Below are 24,552 nucleotides of genomic sequence, written 5' to 3' on the forward strand. Positions count from 1 at the left end.
CCAAGGAAGAAAGGATTTGGGAGTTAGTCTTAATCTGTGGGACATAATCATAGAACATACTTCAAGAGGAACTTTAGCTTTTTCTGGTATTAAATGCTAAAGGGATTCTACAGAGTGAAAAAGTGGCCGAATACCTGTTGAAAAGTGAATGACTAGGCAAGAAATAGCCACCATGTACTCAGATCCCTCTGACCACATGCATTTTGTGTTTTATCAACAGATATTATGGCAAAAGGCATTTCATTTTATTCTAGTTTTTTGAAAATCCAAACTCAAAAGTCTTCATATCTCCTCAGCAGATGTGGTTGAATGGCCTGCTGATTTGGACTGGAAGGCTCCAGCCCAGATCTGGCCAGGGTAGTCAGCCATTTCAGCTTGATCCATTACCTTCGAGAGGCTCCAATTATCATGCCAGTTGCCAGTTCAGATTCTTGTCTGCTTCAACCAAACTAGGCATCTCTGTATAATTTCCTGCCTACCACAAAACCATCCACAGAAAAGAATTAGTCTGAGTCACTGCCAAACACAACTGAATTCATTCAGTTACATCTCTTATAACCATCCCTTCTTCATATCCATCCATACATCCTCTTCTTTCACTTCATCTCCAGTGACTATGAATAGAACTCTTTATATTGAAATAAAGCTATTTTCGCTCCCTTAAGACTAATTTTGTGAACCTCTGTTAGCCCTCTCTATGTCTTTACTTGGCTATGGAGATATATAGTAGCTATTCTGAAATCATGACCTGTCCTGAGCAGTAAATGTTCTGGGGAAATTTCCCTGAACCAATTGGCCCATCCTTACCCCCACTGTACTTCTGTTCCTCCATCCAGCCCAGCTATGCTCCTTATTATTCTTCACACCATGATAACATGCATCAGCTCTGTGCTCTGAAAGAGAACCATCCTAACACTGAAAGCAGGAAGGGAACTTGGGTGCCTTCCCTTACTGCTAGCCTTTTATAACAATATTTTGGATGGGTATGAAGTTGTAAAACATCATCTCTGAAATACCTCAGTTTCTTTTTTTTTTTTTTTTTTTTTTTTTTTTAATACCTCAGTTTCTTTTTGAGTTCCTCTGTCTACTTGTCCCCTGAGCAGTGGTGGAGGCTGAAGCATTCTCTCCTTCCCTTGGGTTCACACACTTCTAGTATGTGTTGCTTCAAGCATTCAGATGGAGTTGCTTTTGCATTTGTGATTCTTGGCTTGAGTCCCTCTAGAAATCATATTACTACTCTGAGTTCAGGGAGGGCTGGAATAGCTACTAAGAACAGAATACATTATAATAACATTCAGCAGACAAAGCCAGAAAATTCCTGCCAGAGACCACCTTAGTATCCTTTACTTGTCCCATTTCCATTTTTTGAGAACCTTAAAACAAGTGAGATGCCACAGTATACAGTTTATGTGCTCTGCTATAACATCTGCATCGTCATACCACCTTGATTCTGAGATGCTTCACATTTTATCTTAAAGGCTCTTTGGAAAGTTATCAGTGTTTTTCCTCCAGGATTAGCATATGTTCCTTCAGTTTATGCACCACTTCTCGATCACCAGTTTTGTGCAGGGTATTTTGCAAAGCAGCATTGGTATTCCTGCTTCGTAAGGAATTTGAAGAAGAGTTGGGGAATTAAACAAATAGCCAACTCTCGAAACACCAAACCAAATTAATTTTCCAGCAAGGTATGAACAGAGAAGGCTCAGAGAGAAGAGCCAATTGTGCTGAGTCATGATGGATGAGTAAGACAGGGAAGAGAGATTTGTAGGAGGGAAGACTGTCCGCATTGTAGATGAAGGAAACACATCAAAATAAAAGCAAAGATGAGGGCAAATACCAGGAGGCTCTATGCACATGACAAGGCTATATACAGGACCTGAAATTGGGAAAGTAGGATGGAGTCAGATTGTGGCTGCCATGCCAAAGAGATTAGACTCTGTTTTATAGGTAGGAGATCATTTAAAATATTGTAAGAGGAGGAGGGAACCTAATCCAACCTGTTTTTAGAAAGAGTGCTTTTACAAACCAAGGTTGATGTGCTTGTGAAGCTATTTCAATAAGCAAAAATACTAGAATAAGAGAGCTGTGACCAGGAGATCAGCAAGGAAGAAACTAAACAAAAACAAACAAACAAACAAACAAAAAACCAGCCTGAAAAGGGCATTAACAGGAATTTCCCAGAAGAAGAAATGGCCAATAAATATATTTATAAATGTTTTGCCTTGATTTTGGCTTCGCTACAAATGAAAAGAATTACAAATGAAAATAGCCCCGTCATAGCAGCAGGGTTGGTGTGTGTGTGTGTGTGTGTGTGTGTGTGTGTGTTTGTGTTGCCCAGTGTATTGAGTGGTGGGGAAATGAGCTCCCTTATTTGTTGCCAGTGGGCTGACAATTAGTACAACTCTTCTGGAACAGTTTGGTAACATGTCAAAAGCTTAAAGAGGTATATGCCCTTTGACCCAGAAATTTTAGGAAAATTATGAATATGCAAAGATTTATGTATTAGAAAACTCAACATACTACTATTGGTAGTAATGAGAAATTGAAAACAAACTAAATTTCTCCTAATGGAATTACTTGAATTATAATACATCCATAAAATGGATCATGTATAACCCATTTTAAAATTGTGTTTTATGGGGATCCCTGGGTGGCTCAGCAGTTTAGCACTTGCCTTTGGCCCAGGGTGTGATCCTGGAGTCCCAGGATCAAGTCCCACATCAGGCTCCCTGCAGGGAGCCTGCTTCTCCCTCTGCCTGTGTCCCTGCTTCTCCCTCTGCCTATGTCTCTGCCTCTCTCTCTCTCTCTCTCTCTCTCTGTGTGTCTCTCATGAATAAATAAATAAAATATTTTTAAAAATAAAAATTGTGTTTTAGAAGAGTATTTAATTACGTGAAAAACTGTCATAATCACTAAGTGAAAACAATAGTTCATTAAACAATATGAACCTGTGAGTTGATGTGTTTTCTTTGTGAACATTCACAAAGAAGTGTTTATTAAGCATTTGAAAAATGTGAGTCAAACTCCGAGAAGGGAGTCAGAGTTATAATTACATTGACATACCTTGGTACTCCTTAAGTTTAGGTCATGTACAGGTTAGTTTACTACTTTCACTTGTATACGTGTGAAGCTTTCTATGCTAATAGTTATTCAAACTCCACAAAACACACAAAAACCCACCTCAAAAGAAATAATTAAGTTGGCAAAGAAAATTGATTGATTGAATGTGTTAGCACACTAAAGTACTTAGAATAATACCTGGCCCATAATAAATGTCCACTAAGTTACTTCCTGGTTTTATTACCACTTTATAAAGCTAAAGATAGATGGTATGACCCAAGCAGAGGACAAAAGAGGAAGAACAGAGGAATGTCTACCTTGAGCCCAGGAAACCCCTGCATGTGTGGGAAGAAGCAGAAGGAAAGAGAAACAGCAACAGGACAGAGTAGAAATACAGGGACAGGCAGAGGAGAGCCAGAGAGCCAAGAGGGAGAGAGATTTTCAAAGATGTTACCAGAACAGATATCACAGAGGAGCTCAAGTAGGTTGAAGGCAGTTACAGCCATTGGATTGTGCTGTTAGAGTTTTGGTCTTTGTGTTTCTTTTATAACATGCATCCAAAAAAATACAGATGGGGGGTGCCTGGGTGGCTTAGTGTGGAGTATCAGTGAATTTTTACACACTCATGTAATATCTGGAACAAGAAGCAGAAAGTGACCAGCACCTCAGTAACCTCTTGTCATGCCACTGCTCTACCCTCTGTGGGTAACTGACTTCTAACACTGGAGATTAGCCTTGCCTGTTTTTTGACTTTATATACCTGGAATCCTACAGTGTGAACCCTTTTACGTCTTGCTTCTTTCATTCAACATCATGTTTATGAAATGTGTCCATTATGATATGCATAGGTATAGTTCATTCTCATTGCTGTGTGATAATTCATTGTGTGAATGAATATACCATTATTTGTCACCTAGTTGTTGAAGGACATTGGGGTTATTCCCAGGCTGGGGCTGTTTTTCTGGAGTCCCTTCTCCAACAGTCCCTGTTCCATTGGTCTTTATGCTTGTTCTTGTGCCTGTAGCAAGCTCTGTTAATAACTGTAGCTTTAATGGTAATACCTTTCTTCATGATTGTTCTTCATGTTCTTATAACTTTGTTCCTTGATATTGCTTTGGCTATTCTTGGCTCTTTACATTTCCACTTACACCTTAAATTAGTTTGTCAGTTTACACTCATGTGTACATCCACCTGCCAAGGTTTTTATTTGGACTGCATTGAATCTGTAAATCAGTTTGGGCAGAATCAACACTTTATACTTCTGATTCTTCCGAGGCATGGTCATGTTGTATTCCTGCCGTTAAGATATCTTTATTTCTTTAAATAATGTTTTATAGTTTTCAATGTAGAAGTCTTGGTTTAGTAACCTTTTGAGAGAGCAGTTTCAGTGAATAGCAGAAAGTAAATTCTTAGATGCTAAGGAGGGAAATGGGAAACAGAGGTAGCAAATATAGACTATTCCATTGAGATGTTTGATGGTGAAAGGAGAGAAAAATGGGTGCTAGCTTATGAGAGAAGCAGATTTAAAAAGTTTCAGAAAAAAAAATAAAAAAATAAAAAAGTTTCAGGATGAGAGTGCCCTCTGAAGCCACAGTAAAGACCGGGAGAGGAGAGACTAGAAGTACAGAGTTCATTCAAGAGACGGGGCATGCAAGGGTTGCTCAAGTTAGCCTGGAGAAGAAATTAGGAACAAGGAGTGTTGTGAGGTTATTTTGAGGTAGTGTATTTAATGTCTGCAATTACCTTAGTAGCAATTTCCACAGATTCACTGGTTGCTTACACAATGAACAGTACTGAGCCATCCTGAGTGCTGTGCCCTTTGTCACTAATGGCACCAGATCCCACATGCAGGATGTTTGGCTCAGCAGGACTTGCTACCCTCACAGTCATCCCTAATCCACACTTTCAAATTTCTGTTTCTTTGTGCAAAGCACATCATACTGTGCATACCTATTCATCTGTTGTTCCATTAATCCCTTCTTCCAGAGTATCTTAGTTAAATTAACGTTTAGTATGTATGGGCTTTTCCACTAAATCTTTTTAAAAAATATTTATTTAGGGATCCCTGGGTGGCGCAGCGGTTTAGCGCCTGCCTTTGGCCCAGGGCGCGATCCTGGAGACCCCGGATCGAATCCCACGTCGGGCTCCCGGTGCATGGAGCCTGCTTCTCCCTCTGCCTGTGTCTCTGCCTCTCTCTCTCTCTGTGTGACTATCATAAATAAATAAAAATTAAAAAAAAATATTTATTTATTCATGAGAGACACAGAGAGAGAGAGAGAGAAGCAGAGACATCGGCAGAAGGAGAAGCAGGCTCCATGCAGGGATCTCGACGTGGGACTCAATCCCAGGACTCCAGGATCATGCCCTGAGCCGAAGGCAGACGCTCAACTGCTGAGCCACCCAGGGGTCCCTTTCCACTAAATCTTGAGGTGCCCAAGAGACTTGAGGAAGATTTTGTAGTAGAGACTTTAAATATGGGGAAAACGAGGGTGCTGAGATAAGGGATTTAATGTTTAAGTTCTAGAAGGAGCTTGCAGGATTCATGGGAACAAATCTGTTTTGCAGTTTCATGGAAATTATTTTACTTTGGAAGTGTTTTTAAGTTTGTTGTTCGCTTTAGATGCAAAGCTTTCAATACATGCACAGAAAATTGCATCTTTCTATCTATAGAGGGCATCGTGTGAATTTACGTGCTACATTATAATTATGCTATTTTTAAGAAAGTAAACCAAGAAGGCAGTATTTTTCACTGCAATTCTTGCAGCGGCAGAATTAGCCCACCAATATTATAGAGAATAGGAAGTGGAAGATCTTTTTGGATTACTCAGTCTTAAATCCACTAAGTTTGGATATGTAGCTTTAACAAGGGAGGGAAAGAAGGAGAGAAACGGATTTAATTCATTGCAGCTAGGATATAATAAGCATTTTCATTAAATCCCAAATATTACATGTTTGTACTTTTTTGGGAAATTCTTTTCTGATGTGAAGTCTAAAGGGGTCTTTCTTTGAGGAGGAGGTAAGTGTTGAATAGGCAAGCGTGGGGGGCAGGGTATGGGCAGTGGGCAGAGGGTAGAGGGAGCCAGAATATCTTGAGTGAGATCTGGTAAATTACACTTCAGAAGCTAGAACACCCTTTTCCCAATTTAACCATAGGACCTGCTGCATACTGATACTGTACAAAAACTTCCTTTTTTAACATGTGATACACATGCTAAAGAAGTATTTTAAAATAACGAGGTACTAACACATTTTAAGGTTTGTTTCCACACCTGTGCTGTATAACACATCTGTCTACATTTTTAGTTTGATTTACTTCACGTTGCCTTTCTTTCCTAAGTGGTCTTTTTTTTTTTCTTTCATACATTCCTGTACTCCTTTGAATTCAGAATGACTAAAGCTTTGCGTTTCAAAGTCAATATAAAAATCCTCATTTTAAATGTAATTCCAGTTTCACAAGAAAAGTTGATCTTTGAGATTTTTTTTTCAAGACGGGAAATGTTAGCATATAATGGATTGAGTGCCAGTGAACTCTCCCCCTGCTCAGCCATGTCCACATCTAATACTGCTTGCAGATAAAACTCAAACCATGCACGATCCCTGGAGAACAGAGAAAGCCCCACCAGAGGGAAAGCAACTCCAGCTAATAAAGGAACACTTCCTTCTCTAAACTTTTTTTTTTTTTTATTCATGACATACAGAGAGAGAGAGACAGAGGCAGAGACACAGGCAGAGGGAAAAGCAGGCCCTGTACAGGGAGCCTGATGTGGGACTCCAGGATCATGCCCTGGGCTGAAGGCGACTAAACCGCTGAGCCACGCCCCCACCCCCACCCACCTCCACCACCCCACCACCCTCCCACCCCCCGGGTGGTCCCTTCTCTAAACTTTTTGATTCTTCTGATCCCCTCCCTTTTTAAACACCTTTTTCCAGGGCCAACCATTCATTTAGCCCTTGGAAAAAGCCTAGTCTTACAGTCCACCTCTGGTTTTTTCCCCTTAATCTTTTTCTGTTACTTGTAGTTATACTTCCTCCTGTTAGCAGTCAGTCCTCTGCTTCTCGTGTACATCCTCCTGACATTTACAGGTCAGAATCGCATCCCCTTCCCTTAGTTTTCACTTAGTTCAGGCCTCCTGCTTAGTTCTTCTAATCCTGCCTCATAAAGTGATCATTTCAGCTTCTTAGTCATACCTGCCATTTTCCTTTGAACTTATTCCAGTTTGTCTCCATTTTTCGGGTAATGAGGTGCCTGAAATGGAATGCAGTGCCCTAGGTGTGGCCTCACTGAAACCACCTAACAGAATGAGGGTCCTCAGGGATTGTGCCCAAGCCTCGCCAGCCTTTTATCATCCTCAGGAACTGGTATTGCTTCTGTCAAGACCCAGTGATTCCTGTATTCCTGAACTTCAGCAAGCAGCCAAGTGCACATCCTCCTCCTCTGTGCCTTGTGAGCTCATACTGTTCCTCCATTTAGAGCAACCCTCTCGTCTATCCTCTCATATCTAACAGCCATATTCCTCAGGAAACTTCCCCTCCCTTCTCTCCTTTTTTCTGTCCAAACTGAAGACAGTAGCACTTTATACCTGTCTGTGGGCATTTACTACATTGTGCACTGATTACTCAGTATTTTTTTACAGTTTTATTGAGCCATAATCCATACACCATACACTTAACCTGTTTAAAGTGCACAATTCAGTAGGTTTAGTACATTCTCAGAATTGTACAACCATCAGCACATCAATTTTCAAATATTTCCATCATTCTAAAAAGAAACCTATACTTATTTGCAATCACTCCCAATTACCCTATCCTGCTTCAGTTCTAGGCAGCTTCTAATCTACTTTCTGACTTTTGATTTGCCTATTCTGGACATAAAATAAAAATAGAATCCTATAATATGTGGTCTTTTGTGACTAGCTTCTTTCATTTAGCATAGGTATTCATGGTTCATCTCATACCATGTATCAGAACTAAATTCCTTTTCACTGGCAAACAGTCAGTACTTTTTGAATGAATATTTTATACATTTTTATTTGTCCCTTTTCGGTGTCAATATCAGAATTACAGGATTACATGTTAAAAATCCATGCAGCTTTGAATATTTATATTATATATTTTTATCCATATTTCTTATTACATTGATGCTGCTTGTGACATGAAATCAAACAGTACAGAAGTATATAAACAAAATGGATTAAAGATCTAAAATGAGACCTGAAACCATAAAAATCCTAGGAGAAAACATGGTAATTTCTTTTGCCATTTGCCTTGGCCACATTTTTCCAGATTTGTCTCCTTGGGTGAGGGGAAAAAAAATAAAAAAATTAAAAAAAAAATAATAATAATGAACTATTGGAATTATACCAAAATAAAAAGCTTTTGCACAGTAAAGGAAACCATCAACAAAACAAAAAGGTAACCTACTGAATGGGGGAAAATATCTGCAACTGATACATCCAGTAAGAGGTTAATATCAAAAATATATTTAAAAAACTTATACCACTCATCACCAAAAAAAAGAAGAAAAAAAAAAAACTAATCCAGTTAAAAATGGACAGAGGACTTGAATAGACATTTTTCCAAAGAAGACATACCGATGGCCAAAAGACATGAAAAGATGCTTAACATCACTGATCATTAAGGAAATGCAAATTAAACCGTGATGAGATGTCACTTCACACCTGTCAGAATGGCTAGACTAAGAAAAGAAGTAATAAGTGTTGGTGAGGATGTGGGGAAAGGGAAACCCTTGTGCACTCTTGGCAAGAATGTAAATCAGTGCAGCTACTGTGGAAAACAGTATTGGAAATTCCTCAAAAAATTAAAACTTGAAGTAACATATGATCCAGTAATTCCTCTACGGCCAATTACCTAAAGCAAATGAAAGCACTGATTAGATTAGAAAAGATATATGTACCCCTATGTTTATTGCAGCATTATTTACAACAGCCAAATTATGGAAGCAACTCAGGTGATGACTGTCAATAGAGGAATGATGAAGATGATGTGATATGTGAGAGACAGATAGATCTATACACATACAAATATACAATAGAATATTACTTAGCTATAAAAAAAGTAACGAGGGACGCCTGGGTGGCTCAGCGGTTGAGCGTCTGCTTCAGCTCAGGGCGTGATCTCAGGATCTGGTATCGAGTCCCACATCAGGCTCCTTTTTTTTTTTAGTATATGTGCTGCCGAAGCGAGCACCCACATCAGGCTCCTTACAGGGAGTCTGCTTCTCCCTCTGCCTATGTCTCCGTGTCTCTCATAAGTAAATAAAATCTTTAAAAATAAATAAATAAAAATAAGTAAAAATAAAAAAGGAATGAGGTCTTGCCACTTGTAATAATATGGATGGACCTATAGGGTATTATGCAAAGTGAAATTAGAGAAAGACAAACACCATATGATCTCACTTATATGTGGAATTAAAAAAAATGAATAAACATAAAGCAGAAAGAGATCCATAAATACAATAAACTGGCTGGTACCAAAGGAAGCAGGGTAGGTGGCTGGGCAAAATGGATAGGGAAATGAGGAATACAGGCTTCCAGTTATAAAATGAATAAGTCATGAGAATAAAAGGTCCAGCATAGGGAATATAGTCAATGGTATTGTAATAGTGTCATATGGTGACAGATGGTAACTACACATATGGTGAACATAGCATAACATGCAGATTTGTTAAGTCACTGTATTGTACACCTGAAACTAAGGTGATATTGTGTGTCAACTATACTTCAGTGTTTTTAAAAAGAATTTAAAAAAAAAAACAGATCGGGTAAAGTTGAAAAGTCCCTTCCATCCACTCAATCTAGCCATTCTTAATAGTTTTGGATTTCACTTTTATTACGTGTATATATCTCTCCAAACATATCAATCTCTCTCATCTCTTGTTTGACACTGAGGTTGTTAGTAAATTTTTGTTCTTACAAATTGTCTTGGCAAACAAACTTGTATATCTGTTCTTGAATTTCTTACTGATATTTCTATAGAGTAGACTTTTAAGAGTGGAATTATTTGGTCAAAGGATATTTGTGTTTAAATTTGGTTAATGAGTCCAAATTGCTCACCGTATTCCCGTAGTAGTATAAAAGTACCCACTTCCCCAACACTGATTGTTAACAATATTTTTTTAATATTTTATTTATTTATTCATGAGAGAGAGAGAGAGAGGCAGAGACACAGGCAGAGGGAGAAGCAGGCTCCATGTAGGGAGCCCGATGTGGTACTTGATCCCAGGATCCCAGGATCACGCCCTGGGCCGAAGGCAGACGCTCAACCACTGAGCCACCCAGGTGCCCTGATTGTTAACAGTCTTTAAAAGACTTGTGCCAGTGTGATAGAGAGAACAAAACCCTATCTTGTTTAATTTGTATTTCTTTAATTACTAATCGAAGTTGAGTATTTTTTATGTGCTTACTAGCCATTTGCATTTCTTCAGTGAGTTTTTTTTCATATCCTCTGACTATTTTTCTATTAAGTTATTAAGCTTGTAGTACCGCTTCCATAATCAGTGATACCAATCCTTGTCCTTTTGTCTTTTTTTTTCCTTTATTTTATGTTGAGGTATATTCTCTCTGTACCCTCTTTGTTGAGTTATCATACATGGATGTTGAATTTTGTCAAATGCTTTTTCTGCATCTGTTGAAAAGGTCATCAAATAGAATGATTTCTATTCTTCATTTTGTTAATGTGGTGTATCATATTTACTCTCTTATAGATATTTTTTTCTTGAGATACAAAGTTATTTTTTTGAAGATTTATTTATTTATGATAGACAAAGAGAGAGAGGGGCAGAGACATAGGAGGAGGGAGAAGCAGGCTCCATGCCGGGAACCCGACGTGGGACTCGATCCCGGGACTCCAGGATCATGCCCTGGGCCAAAGGCAGGCGCCAAACCACTGAGCCACCCAGGGATCCTCGAGAAACAAAGTTAGATGGAGCTCTGTCTTGCTTCTTACTGTAGGCATTTATTACTAAGAGCTTCCCTCTTCTGCCTTTTTTTTGTTTTTATAAGATTCCATTTATTTATTCCTGAGAGACAGAGAGAGAGAGAGAGAGAGAGAGGCAGAGACACAAGCAGAGGGCAAAGCAAGCTCCAGGCAGGGAGCACGATGCAGGACTCAATCCTGGGTCTCCATGATGACACCCTGGGCCGGAGCAGCGCTAAACCGCTAAGCCACCCAGGCTATCCGCCCCCCCTTCTGCTTCTCCCTCTGCCTGTGTCTCATAAATAAATAAAACCTTTAAAAATAATAATAATAAGAGCATCCCTCTTAAGAACTGCTTTTAGGGGCACCTGGGTGGCTCAGTCGAGCAAACCTCCAACTCTCAGTTTTAGCTCAGGTCATGATCTCAGGTTCGTGGGATCAAGCCCTGCCCTGTGTTGGGCTCCACACTCAGTGGGGAGTCTGCTTGAGATTCCCTCTCTCCCTCTCCCTCCACCCCTCTACTCCCCTCTCTCAAATAAATAAATAAATCTTTTTTTAAAAACTGCTTTTCCTGTATCCCATAGATTTGGTATATTGTATTTCCATTTTCATTTATTCATGAGAGACAGAGAGAGAGGCAGAGACATAAGGCAGAGGGAGAAACAGGCTCCTTGCAGGGAGCCCAGTGCGAGACTCCATCCCAGGACCCCCGGGGTCACACTCTAAGCTGAAGCCAGATGCTCAACCACTGAACCACCCAGGTGTCCCTCTTGATGTGATTTCAATCTTAAATTTATTAAGATTTGTTTTATGGCTTTACATATGATATCCTAGAGAATGCTTTGTGTGGGCATGAGAAGAATATATACTCGTGGCATAATTTTTAAATTTAGATCTTTAGATAATTTTAAATTTATGCTTACATATGGTATGAGCAGGAATCCAACCATGAGGCCTAGTTGACCTAATATAATTCATCGATTTCAAATGCCTCCTGATCATATTCTAAATCCCTGTGATCTAATTTTATCAGTATTATACTCTGCTAATTAGTGTCTTTTTACAGTATGTTTTTTTTTTTTTTTTTTTTTTAAAGATTTTATTTATTTATTCATGAGAGACAGAGAGAGAGACAGACAAACAGACAGAGACACAGGCAGAGGGAGAAGCAGGCTCCATGCAGAGAGCCTGACATGGGACTCGATCCTGGGTCCCCAGGATCAGGCCCTGGGATGAAGGTGGCACTAAACCACTGAGCCACCCGGGCTGCCCTACAGTATGTTTTATAATCTGGTAACCCTCCTCCGTTACTTTGCATGGTTGACTTCAGTTCCGTTCGAGACATTTGAGATTAGTAGCCTCTTCACCTGGCAGTCTTTCTGGGTTATAGTCTGTGCAGCTGTATTTAAAAAGACACCTGGCTTCTTTGGCTTCTTTCACATGACAGCCAGACCTTGAGAATGCGTTAAGACTTAGTGTAGGGATCCCTGGGTGGCGCAGCGGTTTGGCGCCTGCCTTTGGCCCAGGGCGCGATCCTGGAGACCCGGGATCAAATCCCACATCAGGCTCCCGGTGCATGGAGCCTGCTTCTCCCTCTGCCTGTGTCTCTGCCTCTCTCTCTCTCTGTGACTATCATAAATAAATAAAAATTAAAATAAAATTCATTAGTTTAAAAAAAAAAAGACTTAGTGTAGTCTAGGAGTGCCTGGGTGGCTCAGTTGTTTAAGTGTCTGCCTTCAGTTCAGGTAATGATCCCAGGGTGTTGGGATTGAGCCCTGAGTCAGGCTCCCTACTTAGCGGGGAGTCTACTTCTCCCTCTCTGCCTTTCCCCTGCTCATGCCTTTCCCCCTGCATTCTCTCTCTCTCTCTCTCTCTCACTCTCGCTCTCGTTCTCAAATAAGTAAAATATTAAAAAAAGAGAGAGAGGGAGACTTAGTGTAGTCTAAATCTGGTCCTTGCATGTCCTCATTTAACAGAAAGAAGATTGCAAAATCTATTCCCAACTCTTTGATATATTTGAAGAAGCAGCATGCTAATTCTTGGCTCATAGCATGTAGCTTCTGTCAGCAGTGTAATTAAAATTGGGTTCTGTTTGCTCTTTAATCTACATGCTCTGTCAAGGTAATCTTACCAATTTAACAATAATTATAACAACATCTAACATTCTATGTCGGGCATTGTACTACACTTTATATGAATATCTCATTAAATCCTTAAAGCAACCCTATAAATGTATTTGCCCCATTTTATAAATGAGAAGACTGAGGCTCAGAAAGGTCCAGGTCCTACAAACTAGTAAGTGCCAGCTGACACTGAGATCGAGGTAGCCTAACTCCAAAGCCCACATCCTTAATACACTTGAAATTCAGCGTTTATCTCTCTCCTTTCCTAAAACTTGCTCTGCCTTCTGTATTTTCAGTCTTATTTGCCTCATGTCCCCAGCCAGAACTGTCAAAATGATCCTCCATCCCCTCTCACTGAACTTCAACTCCTATCACCCTACCTTTGGGAAGCCCACCCATCTGTTGCCCTCCATGTCCCCTGGCCCTGCTCCATATCCCCTGCCACAGGAACCTCCCTCAGCTTATTCTTCCTTCCATTTAGTCTAATGTGCATGTATCTTCACAGTTCCCTTCTCAGAACATGAAGCTGATCACGTCCCCGCGCTATTTAAAAACTCTTAGTAGACTTCCTTGTTTGTTCGTTTGTTTGTTTGTTTGTTTGCCAGATTAACTCTGAACTGCTTAGCTATAAAGCTGCAGTCTGGCCCCACTCTGCCTCTTCAGCTTCATTTCCTGCCATCCCCTCCCCAGTCCCCTTACCTTACGCTCCAGCCACATGGAAGGGTTCCATCTTCCCTAGCTCTATGCCAAGCCGTTCCCTAGCTCTGCACATCTGCATTTCTTTCATCTACTTGAGACCCTCTTCTTTGATCTCCCCTACAGACTCCTACCCCGCTCTTGAGAGCTACATCAGATATTGCCCGCAGTAACATCTTCCCAGACCCCTCCAGGATGCACAGCGATTCCTGTTCTTCCCCTGGAGCACATGTGTAGGCCTTGGTTGTGGCGCTCACCAAACTGTGTGCCAATTAATTATCCATTTCTGTGTTTGTCTCTTCCATTAACCTAAATGGTTATCTCCAGGGCAAGGACCAAATCCATTCACCTTTCAGCACCTAGCACACAGTAGGCCCTTACCAAATGCTGGTTTAATGCTTGAAGGAATGTCCAGGATGGTGTTTGAAACAATAAGAAGTTAGAATTATACTTACTCCTAAACAGAGGACTGTCTTCTGTGTTTCTCAGCATAATCTTTAGCTAAATTAGCAGATAGTCCAACATACTGAATACAAGTGGTACATAGCAAACAGGATAGGTCTTTTAAATATAAGTTTGCCTAGGACAAGGACCATTATGCAAGACTAAGATCCTGAGATCATGCCTGTACCCCTCTCCTCATGCTGGGCATGGTTGTGATACTGTGACACAGTGGGGAGAATATTCCATCTGGCGTGAGAGCTCTGGGGCTGGTTTACCATCTTTGGGACTCAGACTAGTCACACCTTCATGAACAAACATTTGATGTTAACATGTACACTTCCTGGTTGTTTTGTTTTGTTTTGTTTTGTTTTTTTACGAATGAGGCAATTTATTAACCCAGCATTTGTTCTAATGCTTCTTGTTGGCAGCTGCCACCTGTCCGGCGATTCTGTTCAGATCCCGCTGTCCCTGAGGTGTCAGTTTGTGGCCCCCATCTTGGTCCTTTTCCACCATTTTCAGCCCCTCTAGGTCTTGGAAGACCCTGCAGGCCACGCTTTTGGAGCCTCTGCTGAAGGGGCTGGGCTTGACCCCGTTTCTCTGACGTCCCCCGTAGATCTTAGTCATGGAGCCGACCCCAACGCGACCCCGGAGGTACAGGTGCCGTGCTGTGGAAGCAGCTTGTGTGTAGAACCAGCTCTCATCGTAGGGAGCAAGCTCTTTATGCTTGGCCAGCTTGACAGTGTCCACTCATTCAGGGACTTTCAGCTTCCCAGACTTTTTGATGAAGGCTGCCAGAGCTCTGACGAACTCCTGCTGCTTCACGTCTTTTACAGTAACTCCAGGCATCGTGCGGCCTCCGCGCTGCCAGCCAGGGGAAAGGGCCACTTCCTGGTTGTTGACTTTGTTGCAGGAAGACTTCCCATAGAAGCCTCTACTTTTTTGGTCATTTCTTTTTTCATTTTCAGCTTATTAAGGTTTAATTGACAAAACTGTGATATAAGTGTACGACATGATGATTTGATTCACATTATGAAGATTCCCACAGTCGAGAGAACACATATATCATCTCAAATATTTCCTTCTTTTTTTCCTTATGAGAACACTTTTTTACTCTCTTAGGATTTTTTTTTTTTTTTTTTTTAACGTGGAGGAAGAAGGAAAGGGAGAGAGAGAATCCCAAGCGGGGTCTATGCTTGGTGCAGAGCCCGACATGGGGCTCATTCCAACAACCCTGAGATCATGACCTGAGCTGAAACCAAGAGTCTGGACACTTGACCAACTGAGCCACCCAGGCGCCCCTCTTTTAGCATATGTAATAATGCAGTACAATGTTATCAACTGTAGTCATATTATACAGTAGATCCTCAGACCTTGTTCATGTTATAACTGAAAGTTTGTACCCTTTTACCAACATGTCTCCATTTCCCCCAACTCCCCAGCCCTTGGTAGCTACTGTTCTACTTTGTGTTTCTGTGAATGCGACTCCTTCCCGCCCCGGATTCCACTTACAAGCAATACCATGCAGTATTTGTCTTTCTGGTTTGTTTCACTTAGCATAATGCCCTCCATTCCCTCTTGTTGTTAGAAATGCCATTTCTTTGTTCATGAACAATAATTCTTAACCCAGTGCAAACAGGATCATTTAATTTTATCTGAAGCCCATCTTTCCTTTCCCTTTCAGCTTCAGAATGAGTTAGAAAAAGGTGAACGGGACAATGCAGAACTACAGGAGTTTGCCAATGCCATTCTCCAGCAGATAGCAGATCATTGCCCCGATATCCTGGAGCAAGTGGTCAACGCATTAGAAGAGTCTTCCTGACCCTGCTTCATGGGGAGTGGCCAGCCCAGCAGCCTGCTATAGTAAATCCGGGAGCCAAGAAAGAAGAGCTATAAGGAACGGGCACCCAGAAACTTCTTGGCACCCAACAAACACTACAAACTGTATCCTATCTTGGTTGGTCCTTCAAGTGTGATTCCAGCACCCTTTCTACAGTTGACCGCTTAACTCTGCCTTTCTACTTTGGATATTGTCTCTACACTAATTTTCTTGATGTCCAGGTTGGTAAGTGGCCAGATTTCCGTGAAGAACTGCCATCCAGTCATCAGCAGTGGACTACTGTGGAAGCTGGTGGTTCTGCCCTTAACAGAGGGACATGGAGCAGAGAGCCCTTTTTCCTTCTGTCCTTGACATGAAAAGTAAATCTGGAATCTCCTTGGAGTTCAGCATATTGAAAGAAACTTCCCAATGGACTAAGAGAGCTGAGTGTTCTAATATTACAATAGGTGCTTTCTCCTAAAAGGGTTAAAAATTTTAAAAAAAAATCTTTAAAAAAGAGAGGGGAAAAGAGAACAGAGACAAAGAGAAACTGACTCTTCTTTTTACTGTCTCTTTTGCTTGCTTTCACATGTAATGTTTCATGCAGGGGAGCTGCAAGGCTTCATGATGGCTTAGTGAACACTAATACCCCAAGTTTGGAGTCTTTATCCAGCCCTGTTTATCTCACTTATCCTTGCCCTCCTCAGCCAGTTAACAAGAGGATGGTGTGGACAGTTCTCCCCGTGGTCCCTCTTGCTTAAGACCTTTGACCCTATTCTATTTAGTCTGTCAGATCATATATCTCGATCTGAAAGAGAAGAAGGGTTTGACCTGAGGTCCTGCCGTCACCACCCGCAGCTCTGCTTCTTTAGAAGATGACCGTTCTGTGGGGCCAGGCTGGTTTCTTCTAAAGCTCCTCTTCATTGGCATGCTAGATAGACCCTTGATGCTACCCACCACCCACGTTCCCTATTCTTGCAGCCCAGTGTTTGCTGATGTTCATGACTGGCCTTCCTCCCTTCCCGCAGAACCATGGCTTGTGCATTGTCTAGAACCTCCTCTGGCACAAGTGAATATTTCTCATCCCACACACATTCCTTTCTCCATTCTTTCATGCAAAGAATATTTATGAAATGCCTACTGTGTGTAAGTCACTGTTAGGTACCCATCCTTGAAAAAAGTCTCTCTCCAGGGATGGAGAAGTATAAAGGATTCCATGAGACATACCTGATTGAATCAAAGCAGCAGAAGGCCTGCCCCTCCCCTCCCCACTCCTTTTATCTTAGTAGAAGTCCTCTTTTCCAGAAGAATCTTTCACAAATGAGCCTTTCTCATTGCTCACTGTAATGGAATTGATGAGTCTGGGGAGCACGAAGCTGAGTTGCTTACTTGCCTGCAGGATCTTAGTTGAGGGTTCAGGATTTTTGTTGTTGTTGCTGTTACTCTACAAGAGTGTAGCGTTTGGTGGGGGGTGGCTACAGCAGTGGATAGTGTTTTCTTAACACGTCTGCGCACACTGCATGGAACCTGGCCAGCTCCGTGTCACAGATCAGAAAATTGACCCTAACATTGCAAATCCCATTGAAGGTATTGACATCTTGAAGGGCATTCTTCCCAAGCTTAGACAGTGGCAGTCATAAATAATCAGGCACCAAGAAAGAGACTACTTAACCCAAATCTAGCCCTTTGACCACCTCTCTGGCCAGATGCCCACCAGACACTCACATCTTCTGATAAGAGTTGCTGGGCTAGATGTGCTTCCCTTGCACTCTCCCCCTTCCCCCTCCCCAGTTATTCCTCCAGAGAATCCGGTGCTGCCTGTAAAGTGACCACGGCCATCAGCCCAGTATCTTCCCACCAGCAGCCCTCGACTGTCCCATTAACTTATATGGTCATATCTCCAGCTGCCCTAATTCCCTGGTGTAAAACAGTCTGTCCTGTGAGAAGCTGTAGACTGTTTCTTATCGAAGGTTAAGTGGGCTCTGCTCATAAACTTCTTACTGAGATGCTTCCTGATAGCCAGGCTGCCCAGAAGTGGGGGAGGTGGGAGATGTAGGGATTAGATAGTAAGTAGTGGTCGTTTGTGCTCAGTCACCTCAATTCTGTTTATTTATTGCGCTGCCCGTAAATCATATAGAAAGTCCCCAGTACTTAGGCCTGAAGTATTGGAATGTCACTTTATCTACCATAATGCAGAGAACTGAGGTATGATGATACCCTTCACAGGACTACAGCAGGCCAGAGCAGGCAGGCAGGAGGCCATGCCCGGAGAAGTGATGTGGCCCTGGCTGCCATTCTCCAGCAGGTTTGGCAGGGGAGGGCATCAGTCAGGTCTCACTAGATCCTGCGCATTCTGTCTCTACTCTCAAATACAGTATCTGCCACACTCACCCACCTGCTGTGTGACTCTCACTGCACTTCCTTTCGTCCCCTTTTCATTCCAATCCTTCCTATTGCTTCCCCTCCAAAACCTTATGGAAGACCTCTGGCAGTGTTTCTAAGAAGAACAACTCCTGGGACAAACATCATATGTCTGGTATCTGTGAACCGTACCAGGGAAGCACCTTGATTCCTCTTGGGTGGTCATCCTAGCATCTCAAATGGTTCTGGGGACTGTTTGGTTCTTGATGAAAGTAGGCTCTGGCCAAACTTTAATAACAAACATGACCTGACTTTATATTATAGGGGCAAAATTAATACAGTGTCTAGTACATAGAGCATCTTACCAAGTTGAGCTCATTCATCAAGCCAACTTTTACTAAATGTGCAGTTTCCATCACACAAAGACTTATCATTGCATGACACTCCTCTGATTTTCATGGTTTCACAAAGTCACTCAACTGCTGGCGAAGGTCTGTAGCCTTGAAAACTCACTGCACGTTGCCTATTCCTTTCACCAAACTCATCTATTCCGTTGGCAAGTCTAGTTGCCCCTTAGCACCTAGAGATCTGTGCCCCAAATCAAGGTCATCATAAAAGGGGACAGGAAGAAGAGTGGGTGGGATCCAATGCAGGGCTCATGACTAAAAAAAATACAATGTGATTTTTTTTCATCTTTTCATATACCTCTATCCCAGGTACTCATTGAGTCCTTGATGAAGTATCTCAATTGAGATTTACAAGGACTTGGGTACCATTTGAAATGGAAAAGATTGTAAATGGGCTTTAATATATTAAGAAATATGAATGAGAATCCCCAAATCCATCTCAGCTCTAACCTTTAACCTGGTATCTTCTAGTCTAATGAAAAGCTAAATGCTTCTCTCCCTTACAGTTGATCTTTAGAAATACTAGTAAAGCAGATGGGACCCAAGACTGCCTTCAGTGTTGACAGTGTCAGTGTGACCTGGCACCTTTTTCACCTTTTGTCACTGAAAATCTGTTTGGTTTTCCACAAGGAGCTTGTTGGCTCACCCACTCCTCAGAAGAGGAAGAGGAAATCATCACAAAGTTTTAGTCAACTGCTGAGCTGATCCCTCCCCTATGACGTTCAGGATTGGCATTTGGATTTGCTGCTAGAAAGTCCTGCTGATCCCAGAACCATCCTGTCCTCCCCTTTGACCCCAGTAGTGAAGCACAAGCCCACCAGCTACCCTCAGGGGTTTTGAGGAAAGAGCAAATCAAGGAATACGTTGCTACTTGGAATGTGACCTTCACATGGCGCTTCCTGAGTCATGGTGGGCCCTGTGTCCATCATATCAGTAACTTCCATGTCTGCCTCTCCAGCCTTACCTCCCACCCACAAGAGTTCAGAGCTGTGGAAAAGCAGGTGAGGACAGAGAGTAGATGCAGTAGGGCATCCCACCCTTTGCCAAGCCTGCAAGGCCAACCCTCCATCACTGCCAGTGCTTCTCAGGACAACGACTTGAACTGGTCAAAGAATTGTTTTTAAAAGAATCTGGAGTTTTCCCCACGTGGACTAAGGGAATGTCTGGGCAAGAAAAAACACACACACATTACAGGGAAATCCTTCTGAACAAAATGGCTGTCTTCACTTACTCTTTTTAATCAAAAACTGTTTCCAGACTTTTTAGTGTCAAAACTGTAACCAAGTGTCTCCTGATTTTTTCCCCAATGTGTTTAGTGAGTGCTGTGACCCTCTTGTAGGTATTTCTTCTCCTGACTCTTTTGGGGGAAAGGTGGTTTTAGGATTGATTTGGGGGGACCGGATCTTTGACCCATCCCACCTCTTTTGTTTCTCTGCTTGTCAATATTGTCTGTGTGGTTCAGAGCATTGGGGCAGTTACATTGTGTCCATTGTTGAGATGATTAAGATATTAAAAAGTAGTTTGTAGAACTGAACAGTTAAAGAGCTGTGTTTTTAAAAAATGCAAAGCGATATCATGTTAATAAAGGAATTCAAGCTACGGGGCAGTCGAACTCCTACCCCTTCTCCCAAGCTGGGCTGAGGTGACAGCCGGGCTCCCCACTTGGAAACACTCTCCAGGTAGGTAGGACTGCCTGGGAGACAGAGACAACTGCTGAGTCAAAGGAATTGGAATCTGGGGCTCTGAGGGTCCCATTTGTGCCAGAGATCTCCTGTACATCCTCGGGACCTCGGGGTAGAGGTTTCGGAGGGTGTGAGCCTGTAACCACCCTCAGACCTGCCTGGGTCCCATGTCAGTGTGCCTGATCCTGTGTGGGAGCCCCCCCACCACGCTCCCCCAGCCTCTTTCCTGCCAGTAGGTGCTATAGCAGCCAGCGACACCCCACCCCTGGCACGCAGGCCGAAGGGCCGCACTCACGGCTCACTTCCTTCTGCCTTCGGTCCCCGGATGCTTTCCCTTAAAGCTTTTCAGGCCGCCCGCCACCCTGGCCAGGGCCGCCCCTCTGGACCCCGGTGGGGCAAGGACAGGAACGCGGCCAAGCCAGAGAATTCGGCCTCCGGCTGTGAGCCCAGCTCTCCTTCCCGCGCCCGCCAGTAACTGCGATCCGCCGTGGTGTGGCGGGCACCCCCGGCTCGCCTGCCCGGGACCCCACTGAGCGCTCAGGGCGGCCGGGGTGCAGGCCTGATGTCCCCAGGACCTGCTCCCCTCTCTCAACGCACGGCACGACTCCTTCTAGCTTGAGTTCCTTGTGGTGACAGTAGCAGCTGCAATGATCATGTCTGTGATGCAAATGCACCCGCTGCCTTCAAGTGTGTGTGTGTGTGTGTGTGTGTGTGTGTGTGTGTGTGTGTGACGGCCGGAGTCGTGTTACTGACAGGATAATGACATTACAAACAAATTGTGTTATGGTCAACTTTGCCTTGATAATTATTGTAAACACTTTGTCCATTTTTTCTTTTTTATTCACAAACTAAATCCATCAGGAAATTATAAAGTTATTTAAAAGTTGTGTGCCTTGTCTTTCTTTGAGCCTCATCCAGTCTGCTGATGCAAGCGAGAGGAGTCCTCAGATGCCAGCACGGCGTTGCCCCGGTGAAGGCGGGGGCGGAGGAGCCAAGGCTGGCTCGGGCCTGGCGGGCGTGTGCTCAGGAGTGGGCCTCCTGCAGGTCCCGCGCAAGCCCTGCACTGGCAGCCCCCTTACAGCTCTCTAGAGTCGCTTCCCACCTGCCTCCTCCCTCCTGCCCTGTTAGGCCCTGAGCCAGGTCCCCATTACATCTAGCTGCGTTTCTGGAGCTTGAGCTCAGGTGGGGGAGCAGCCAGGGTGTGGCCGAGGGGCCTCCACTCGGGACTCCTTGGGCTTCATTGGGGTGTACCCGATGTATTAGCTCAGGGATGTGGGAGCTGTAGCAGCCGACAGGAAGTGCAAATACCAAAAATAAAGGAACCAGAGAACCTGTGCTTGAAAATTCCCAGTTTGGAAAAAAAAAAAAAAAAGAAAAGAAAATTCCCAGTTTGGGTGTCTCTCTTGGGCCTTATGCTCAATAAGAAATTATTCTGGGTGGACGTGTATGAGAATGCGTTTTCTGCCTCTCTCCATTTCTGCATCCACCCCGGGTGGGATCAACCTGCTGGCTCCCCTGCCCCCCTCCTGTGGAGATTCCTGTCCACTGTGTGTTGGCACTCGGAGGCAGGCGAGTCCGATGTGGCCCCTGCTGACAGGTTCCCCCACACCTGGGCTCTAGCCCTGCCTGCCTCAGCCCGAGCAGCTGCTGCGAAGTCGTGCCAGGTGGAGGAACACCTGGGAGACGGTGCTGTTTACAGGCCTGGGAACCCAATGTTGCTCGTTTTGTCACCATGAAGCAGGAACAATTTCACTTGCAGAACATGTATCATACTGCAAAATATAAAATCACAAGCAGATGTGTCCACAGAAAACTGTCAGATTACACTGGTCAGCTGTTTCCAGGGTTTCCATTAATCTCATTTCACTATTTGTTTATTCACTCTATGGTCTACCAGCACTCAATTGCAGACAAATGGACACAGAGACCACAAGGTTTAAGGAAAAATATTTGAGAGGAGAATTTGCAATTGAGAATTTCATCCATTAACTTGTTTTTTCCTCTGAATTAGGAAAAGACTGCTATTATTTAATTTTTTGAGGTGGAATATCTCAGGCTGGCTAAAAGATGTTTAAGAACTCATTAGCCTCGGGGTGCCTGGGTGCCTAGCCCATTAAGCACTCAACTGGATTTTAGCTCAGGTCACCATCTCGGGGTTGTAAGATCGAGCCCCACACCAGGTCCATGCTGAGTGTGGAGTCTGCTCAAGATTCTGTCTCTCCCCTCCCTCCCCCACCCCCTACCCCTCTTTCTCTCTCTCAAAAACAAAACTAGTTAGAGTCTGGGGTGAGAGAGTGTTCTGGGATCCACAAGCTTTCCTAGATGTCCTGGAAAGAGCCCTGGACTCCCAGCGGGAGCCTTCGGCTACCCCTTGACCTCTCAGCCTCTCCTCAACTTTCCCTTGAAAATAAGGCCACCTTCTACTAGTCACAAGCCGTAACCCATGAGGAATAATATATGATTATGTGTTTCCTTTTTGAAAACTCCTTTAAAAGTGTAAAACAAAATTGCTTTTTTCACATCTGCCATTTGCTTTAGGATAATCCAGTATGTGTGCTGGGGAGGTGGCGAGGGGCCAGTCATACATATGGAAAGATGGGCCGTGAATTGGTACCTGTTGAAACGGGTTCAGATGCACGGGGTTCGTTATACTGTTCCATTATCGTGAATGTTTGAAATTTCTCTGAGTTAAATATTCACATCCTTCAATTTGCTGGCCCAGTCATCACGCATGGACCTTCTTCTCCAGGATCCAAGTAATCTGCCCACTCAAACTGCCACCAGAGCCCTCAGTTCAGTATTCAGACTCTTCTGTGTTCGGGGCTCCAGAGATGCAAACAGCAGTTTGGGCATGCCTTCCAGGTGTCAGGCTCAGGTGTCAGCACTTCCCATGTTTATCTCATTTCATTGTCATAGCAATCCTATGAAGCAGGTGCTATTGTCCCCATTTTACAGATGAAGCACGGGGCAATGAAACACCTTTCTCCTGGTCCTGTAGCTCATAAGTGGTAGGGCCAGAGGTTAAACCCAGCTCCGTCTCCAGGGCTCGGGCTCTTCAAGCCACGACTGTGGCCACTTCTGTTAGAGACCTCAGTCCAGTGGAAGAAAGGTATCCCAATAAAATCTGGGAGCACAGAAGAGCAGGCAATGCTCTTCATAGACCTACAAGTTTGACCTTGAATGGCAAACTGAATTTTGCCAGCAAAGGAGTTCAAGGATGGGGAAGGCAGAAAAGGCCTGAGCAAAAACAGGGAGGGGGCAAAGGTCGTAGGGTATTTGGGGATTGCAAGCAGTCTAATGTCAAGATCTTGGCTTAAGACCCTCGAGGAGAGTGGGGCACCTGGGTGGCTCGGTGGTTGATCATCTGCCTTCGGCTCAGGTCATGATCCTGGGGTCCTGGGATCAAGCCCCACTGCAGGCTCCCTGCTCAGCAGGGAGTCTGTTTCTCCCTCTGCCCCACCCCACTCCCACTGTGCTCTCTCCCTTCCAAATAAATGAATAAATAAAATCTTTAAAAAGAAAAAAGACCATGGAGGAGAAGACATGGTGGCCGCAAACATAGCTTAAAAGGAGGTTGGATGAGTCCACACTGTGAAAGATCTCTAATGCACCGGAGAAGAAGGCCAACTTGGGGGAGCCTAAGCCACACCACCAGTGACCTAACCACAGCCGCCATGAGAGGCTGATCACCACCCCCCCCAAAAAAAAAAAGAAAAAGAAAAGCACCTGTGTGTGTCAACTCTGGAAAGTGTCCAGGCCCAGGGACCAGGGGGCTGCTGGAGGTAGTAAAGAGCAGGCCATGGCTGGAGCCATGGAAGAGTCGCTCCACATTACAAGGCCAGGAAGCGATTGGGCCCGGGGTCAAAGCTGGGGCCATCTGTTTGCTGGTGTTTCTCGGCGGTTCCTTTCACTAACCCCGGGCACCATCAGAGCTTGAAGCCAGATGGGAGGCTCCCTGTGAGCTGGGACTCTGAGGAGACTTGCTGCCGGCCTGCAGGGCATGAGGCATCCAGGCCAGCCTAGGGACA

At 43.5% G+C, this 24,552-nt stretch overlaps 1 protein-coding gene and 1 pseudogene across 13 annotated transcripts in view; one reads left to right on the top strand and one right to left on the bottom strand.

Moving 5' to 3' along the window:
• The window catches only part of ERC1 (ELKS/RAB6-interacting/CAST family member 1), a 534,848-nt gene extending 513,437 nt beyond the window's left edge, over nt 1-21,411 (top strand). For 12 of the 13 annotated variants that reach the window (XM_077871590.1, XM_077871601.1, XM_077871600.1 and 9 more), the window contains one exon: nt 15,940-21,411. In XM_077871590.1, the coding sequence (XP_077727716.1) occupies nt 15,940-16,077 (138 nt within the window). In that variant the 3' untranslated portion in view covers nt 16,078-21,411. The remainder of the gene's footprint in view (nt 1-15,939) is intronic. The other variant, XR_013364494.1, reaches the window with a different exon arrangement.
• On the bottom strand, nt 14,603-15,140 carry LOC144297688 (small ribosomal subunit protein eS19 pseudogene; annotated as a pseudogene).
• Nucleotides 21,412-24,552: the final 3,141 nt, after the last annotated feature.

The sequence above is a fragment of the Canis aureus genome, chromosome 25 (assembly GCF_053574225.1).
Source record: "Canis aureus isolate CA01 chromosome 25, VMU_Caureus_v.1.0, whole genome shotgun sequence".
In the NCBI taxonomy this organism is placed as follows: domain Eukaryota; kingdom Metazoa; phylum Chordata; class Mammalia; order Carnivora; family Canidae; genus Canis; species Canis aureus.